This window comes from Clupea harengus, chromosome 9, assembly GCF_900700415.2.
Source record: "Clupea harengus chromosome 9, Ch_v2.0.2, whole genome shotgun sequence".
In the NCBI taxonomy this organism is placed as follows: Eukaryota; Metazoa; Chordata; class Actinopteri; order Clupeiformes; family Clupeidae; genus Clupea; species Clupea harengus.
This window is the reverse complement of record NC_045160.1, coordinates 11488274-11495223: the sequence shown is the minus strand read 5'-3', so window position 1 is coordinate 11495223 and position 6950 is coordinate 11488274. Positions and strand designations below refer to the sequence as shown.

The 6950-nt window shown below is 40.4% G+C and overlaps 2 protein-coding genes across 23 annotated transcripts in view; one reads left to right on the top strand and one right to left on the bottom strand.

Annotated features, from left to right (window-relative positions):
* The first annotated feature begins 331 nt into the window (after window positions 1–331).
* Window positions 332–2681, top strand: si:dkey-52l18.4 (uncharacterized protein LOC560708 homolog). The gene is made up of 5 exons (XM_031573416.1): window positions 332–858; window positions 1055–1393; window positions 1556–1702; window positions 1921–1946; window positions 2056–2681. Exons 1-5 carry the CDS (start codon window positions 804–806, stop codon window positions 2155–2157), a joined length of 669 nt encoding a protein of 222 aa, XP_031429276.1. The 5' UTR covers window positions 332–803; the 3' UTR covers window positions 2158–2681.
* Window positions 2624–6950, bottom strand: part of rap1gap2a (RAP1 GTPase activating protein 2a) — a 62279-nt gene continuing 57952 nt past the window's right edge. For 21 of the 22 annotated variants that reach the window (XM_031573399.2, XM_012828856.3, XM_031573395.2 and 18 more), the window contains 4 exons: window positions 5883–5985; window positions 5197–5267; window positions 5040–5078; window positions 2624–4920 (listed from right to left, as the gene is read on the bottom strand). In XM_031573399.2, the coding sequence (XP_031429259.1) occupies window positions 5070–5078; window positions 5197–5267; window positions 5883–5985 (183 nt within the window). In that variant the 3' untranslated portion in view covers window positions 2624–4920; window positions 5040–5069. The remainder of the gene's footprint in view (window positions 4921–5039; window positions 5079–5196; window positions 5268–5882; window positions 5986–6950) is intronic. The other variant, XR_004164296.2, reaches the window with a different exon arrangement.

Here is a 6950-nt window from a genome sequence, read left to right as displayed (position 1 = left end):
TCCTGCTCAGTTTTGGTACATTTAGCATTATCAAATGAAAAAAAAGCACAACAATATTAAAATGTCACTTTTTCAAACATTTAGAGAGAAATTCATGTAAATTCATGCAATTACTTTTCCGAATAATGTTTGGCAGTAACACAAGTGTGTTGTGTTACATCTAAATGTTAAATATAAACATATATCAATGTTAAATGTAAATGTTAAATGTAAATGTAAATGTTAAATGTAAATGTTATGTGTACAGTGGTAAATGTTAAATGTAAATATAAATATAAATATCAACTGTAAATGCAAATGTTAAATGTAAATGTTAAATGTTCAGTCTACATGTCGGATTGTACTGATTTAGTTTTTAACTCTGGTGAATCTGATTTACTCCAAAAGTTTTACTTGTTTTACAGAAATAACTTTAAATGTGTATTCACTAAGCGCCTATGTATTTCCCAGTAGACTGAATTTCGGTTCCTTGTTTTGTTGTTAGTCAGGATATGACATCTTCCTGAGATGGGAAATGAATGTGTGTATGTGTGCATGTGTTTGAAAGAGAGAGAGAATTTGCATATGTGTACCAGAGTGAGCGCCTCCTTCTCTCCACATATTTGTGAAAAGCTCTTCACTAGAGCTTTAAGAGAAAGTGAAACTACTGTGAAACTAATTAGTGCATTCAGCTCAATGGTCAGTATCATTTTACTATGCAAGTCACGGAGACTCGACAGCACTGAAAACATTTGGAATATACTTTAACAGAGGAGAAATACACACCTGTGTCAAGTCACATTATTCTATTTTTCTGACACATCATGGGGCCAGTCATTGGCTGCTACGTAATTATAACTCTGCTGTACCATAATTTGGGTAAGTTAAGCATTAGTTTGTATTTTTGTAGAGCAATGCTGCAATTTAAAAAGAGGAACTTTTCCAGATGGGCTCATTTTAAAGCATCAATGAACCCCTGTAATGTTAAATAGAGTATGACTGAATAGATTCATGGATTTTAATGCATTTTCTCTACAAAACAAAATTGTTGAAACACGTGTTGTCTTCTTTGAAGGCTGTAGTGCAGCGGAATGCTTCAATGCTGTGAAGGCACGTCGAGATCGTAAAGAAGTATTTGAGGGAAGTAGTCTCTCGCTGTCATGTGAGGTTGAGCACTGCGGCAGGAGTGGCTGGACTGGAGGATGGGGAGTCGTCAAAGAAGATACTTTCAGCCTCTTACAGAACTCACCCAGGCTTCACATTTACAAGGAGGACCTGACAATCAATAGCACCCGCCTTAATATTAACTTCATCCGTACAAACATATCAGACACTGGAACATATCAGTGTCGCATCAACTGGGGGCGAGACTCCATCAGCAATGGACATGTAACATTTGTGAATGTCACTGATAGTAGGTTTCTACTGTATGCTCATGTGTGATACTATAGAACTATATCTTCGCTCACTCAAAAAATGTAAAGAAAGAAATTAAATGACCGGCTAATTACGGTTTTATCCTATCACCCGCTTCATTCCTTTGCATAATAACAAATAACCCTGTTATCATCCACAGCACCTCCTAAAAAATCTGAGAGGACTGTCCTCCTGAGGGTGTTTGTGTGTGTCTGTGCCTGTTTCTCTTTTCCTCTTGCCCTGGTACTGGCTCGGTGTCTGTCCCACCCAGCCGCTCCACCGGTCCCTCCTCGCCTACACTCTGCCGGTAAGAACAGCCTGCGGGGTTCACCCAGCTCTGCACAAACATGTTGCTCCCCATACTGCAAAACACCCCGCATTCCATTTGTTATAATCACATTGAAATCCATGAAGGTGCAGGTTACATTTGAGGTCTTATACATACACCGCTCCAGCCCAGTTTTTTTGAACGACAATAAACAATATCCGTTTGTAAACCAGTGTTGTTTTGCGTCCCTCTTTTAGCCACACAGAGCAGAACAGGAGACGAGGTTAGTCTCATCTCTAAAATAAAACAGTGGTGTCGGAAATGCATGCAGTCTGTTTGTTATCTGATCTCACAGGCTCTTTATGTCACTGTCTGTCCATCTTCTTTCATAGCTGGTGTATGCGGATCTGACACTGGAGAATGCAGGAGCCTCAACCCAAAACCCTCCGCACACAGAAGAACAGCCTGTAATCTACTCTTTGATAAGCCTCTAGCAGCCTGACAAGTGCAGGTAACTAAGGATCAGTATCCAAAGTGACTTACAAGTGTGGTATAACAATCGAGTCTACAATGAGTAAGGAGGTCAGGAGTCGGCACCACAAATTATTTGTAGTCAACCTTGCTGTGCTGTGGGCAGTGAAGAGGCAAGTGAAGAAAGTGAAGAAAGTGAAGTGCACTGTAAGTGGGAAAGATGATGGAGTTTCGGTCGGTGGGCAGTCACCTGGCAGGAAAGCATTAGTGACTTGAATTTCACGTGAAAAGCACCACGGGAGGTTAATGAACAATGGCGGGACGTCACCTTTTGGTGGATCGGAAACCAGACGCGCCGCCTCATAGGAACAAAATGTATCCTAATTTTTATTTTCTTCTGCACCAGAGACTGTGGCAAACTGGTCAATATAATTTCACTTTCAGGACATGTGTACAATAACTAAAAGAACATAAAACACAAACCTGACACAAAATACAACATTTTTATTTTCATAATAAATTCTTAATGGCACATTACATAACCAAATATACATACACGTGTGTATTCCTTTTAAATTATTATTTCCCTTAATTCACTCTTAAAATGTACTTTTCAATTATATTTTACATGACAACGCAAAAGTGAAAATCAATAAATTATACCTCCATGAACAAACTGATTGTAGAGGTGTTGTATGACACCCTTTACATTAAAAAACAAATGGACATAATTCTCTGTGAGAAGCTGAAATATTCAGAAACACGCTTTTGCTCAGTCCTACAATAGAAATTGTGTGCAGCAGTGGACACAGTTCCACCTACAAACTCTGGGTACACAGGAAATGGACACCCCTCCCTTCCCCCAAAACTCTGCCTGTAGCGCACAGTGTGCTCTCCATGGCGGAGACTTTTCAGTCTCTATGAGGGGTGCATTCATGACAACAACATTTCTAGCTGCACAGTATACAACAAAACAAAAAAATAGTGAGGCCATATCTACAATGCAGAATGTGGGCTCTCCTTTTTTTTAAAGGTCAACCATATTTACGCGAAGGCTTTTCAGTCTAAGACATTTGGATACATCTGCTCACATGTACAGGTTTATCAGGTCCCCTTAACATAATGCTAGACCAGATCATTACTTTGCATAGCATTCTTCTGATTCTTGATGAAAAATGTTGTTAAATGACATCAAATCCCTAACAAGTTTCCACTAATTTTAAAGTAAAAAAAATAATGTAAAATCTTGGGATGCACATTCACACCATGGCATTAACACAATGAGCTCTGTGTTTTTCAATGGAAATTAATAACATCCTTTTTTTTCTTAAAAATGAGGCTGCTGGGTTGATGATAATGGAAGGGCTTTTGTCATCTATTCAGGCTATTTTCGTTTTCATCCTGATTCTCTCACATAAAAGAATGCACATGTGCAATATTTTACCACACTGCTGTGACGTACACAGATGTTTAAATCCCTGTTCAAAAACAAGAGCTCCTGTTTACTCACAATGTGACAAAGGATTAAAAATCCACGTTACATGCAAGTATCCATGTAGAACTCCCAAGGTCAACTTCTCACACAGTGAGAGTATAGCGCAAATGAACTCAGGGGTATTTTAACCTGCACCTATGAGAGAAGACCTTCACTTTGGCTGAGTAAGACAAGCAGAAGCAACAGTAAAGGCCAAACATGGTACATCTGACTCGACACTTACACGTATATTCATTAGGCTAAACTCCACTACTGAACACAAAGCACTGAGAAAAAGCATTTAAAAATAGTGGTCCACAATCCAGTCGTTAGGTATATCTTTACAGCACTGTGCACGATGTAATCTGTTATACCCACTACACAGTTAAGCTGCAGAATAAGTTGCGTATATTTTTCTATGATATTCACTTAAGCAACGAGCAATAAAGACATAATTCATCAGCTCATGTTTTCTTGTGTGCTTTTCATTTTAGCTGATTTCTGATTAGAGGCGGAGCCATGGACCATAATGGATATAATCGGCATATCGGCAAGAGTCAACTTCCTGCTGGGATCCTTTCAAACAACCTACTGGTTTATCAGATGGACACAAGGGTCTACAATTAGTTGTGATGCACTAAGCCTCTTACAAAGAGGAGGGAAGGATCTCAGTCTCCCTCAGTCTATAATGTGCTCTACTGCTCTAAGTGCCACATGGACAGAAAAATCCAAAGACAATATTTTACAGGAAAAAGGGTCACATTGTAAGCATTGTATGTGAAAACAGAGGACACACTGAGGAAAATGAAATGTCAAATCATCTTGTGTGTGTGTGTGTGTGTGTGTGTGTGTGTGTGTGTGTGTTTGAGCTCACCTCATCATGGCACGGAGCAGAGTGCACCTATAGGGAGTGTTCTATTGATCTAAGGCTTGTGGAAAGGACTCAAGAGAGAGAAGCGTGTGGACTTTAAGAGACACAAAAATGAGGCACAGTTTCGGACACAGCGGTATAGCTCTGTAACAGACACTTTTTAAAGATGCAGCACATTAAGTAAAAAATCTGACCATTAAGACTGAAAGCTTTACCCCTTTCTTCCTCAGTCACTGTGTCTGGCTGCATGGTCATCGCGCAGGAATGAAGGAATGCTCTGGGATACGCTGCCTTGTAAGAATGTTCTGTGAAGTATGTTCTGTGAAGTATACTCTGTGGAGTACACTCTGTGGCATTCTCACAGGGATAGGAAGTCTAGAAGCCAGGGTTCTTCCTCCATTTATATATTATAGCTCTCTGACAGTACAGATTCCACATAACCTAATTGGGCAAAAACACAATGTCATTCATGCAATCGGGGGAGAGTAAAGACACACTATCTTATCTGGAAGGGTGTAACAAAAATACAAGAGATAAAACTGAGCATGTGCAGAACTCACCTCCAATCAATGCAGCACAGCCAACACACACTAATTACCCTGTAGAAGGAAGAGAACCTGCTTATATTTGGTGACATTACAAGTCCTGTATGACACCAAATATCATAAACTATGTAGCACAACTATGATGGTTATGGGACCGTAAAGGGGCTTTTACCGTTGTAGAGTGGCTTAGCTTGTCAAAGCGGAACTTCAAGTTTGACCTGGGCGATGTTTTACTCTTCCCATCTAGTAATTTGAGATAAAATGCATCAGGTATGACCATTATCACTGATAATTATCAGTGGTGGACTATAAAAAAGCAATCAAATATTGATTATATTGCACAATTGTTGGCCTTGACTTGATAATAAATCCTTGAGTGTTGCCTGAAATTGGCTGAGACTTTTTGTTCAGATGGAACAAATGGTGGCTGGATTGCACACTCCAGTAGCCTTATTAAGCTTTACATTAGGAACGTTAACAGTGACAGGAAGACATGACACTCCACAGATACTGCCCACTGTGATGTTGATATCTCATTACACAGTCTGCTGTGGTACCAGCTTTTGGGGGCAGACCACCTGCTATTCTGCTTTCATGTACAGTCTGGCATTAGGATGCTTGTTGACTGGTGTTAGTTGCCTGAGGTTCTACCAGAGGCTATGAGGGACATTCAGTCAGTCAGACCTGTAAGGATAAACTGGCTGTATATACTCACCAGGTGGCAGTAGCCTGAGGGTAGACCTGTTGATATGGTTGTTAAGAGAGGCTGCATGAAGGCCATGCAAGTGTGGTACCTGTGGGGCTGTGTGTGTGTGTGTGTGTGTGTGTGTGTGTGTGTGTGTGTGTGTGTGTGTGTACCTGCTGTGGGGCTGCGGCACATGATGAGAGGGGTGCCTGACGTCTGGCTGTCCACACTCAGTGATGGGCTGAAGACTGAGGAGGCTGTGGATGGATGACTGCTCTGTGTGATGATACAGATAAAGAGAGAGGACAGGGAGAAAGAGAGAACAAGAGAAAGAGAGAGGGAAAGATGCAAGAAATAAGGATGTGTGTGTGTGTGTGAGAGAGAGGAGAGAGAGAGAAGAGAGAGAGACATGAGAGAGAGCAAGAAAGAGATATGAGAGAGAGAGAGTAAGAGAGACAGAGAGAGATAGAGAGAGAGAGAGAGAGAGCAGTCTGTCAAAACTGCTTCTGTAACCCACACCACCTCTTATTACATCTAATTATCATTAGCGACATCATTGCCCCATAGATGCTTCTTTCTTCATTAATGTTGTCAGCTGACACATAGCATAATTACTGCTGAATAAATGACCTCAATAGCAAGCGCTCCAGCTGGACATGCAACTGGTTGTCATACTTGCTGGTGCTCTGCTATCAGTCTAATTAATTCCACATCATTAATGCTGATTCTTTGGAAATGCTTATGTTCTTTCTTGAACAGAGTGGTACTTATACGGCTCTTTTTAAGAAGCTTACAATACCACCAAAGCCCACATTTTCTTTCCCTCAATTTTTAAGCAACTCCGGATTTAGAAAATGTATCCTGATATGCTCAAGATCACACGACATCACTGGGGTGCCCAATGCTCATCCTGGAGTTCTATCCGTTCCAGAAACTGCTTAGGACTCGGTTCTAATACACCTGATACTGCAAATTGAGCCTTTGAAAATTAGGGCTGGATGTGACAGGACAGTAAAGGTGCGGAAAGAGGATTTAATATTCACTGTGGTGCCATTCCTTTACAATGCCTATAAATCCTACTTTCAAATGCATAATATAATCGGGCTAAAGACTAATTATGTCTCAATAAGCATTGTGGCTATACATTTTTTTTTTTAAACAGCGTGTTCCTGTGGTTCAGGAGTGTTCAGTTACTCTACAGTCCCAGTGTCCTATTAGCATACTAACATATCTTTCCATCT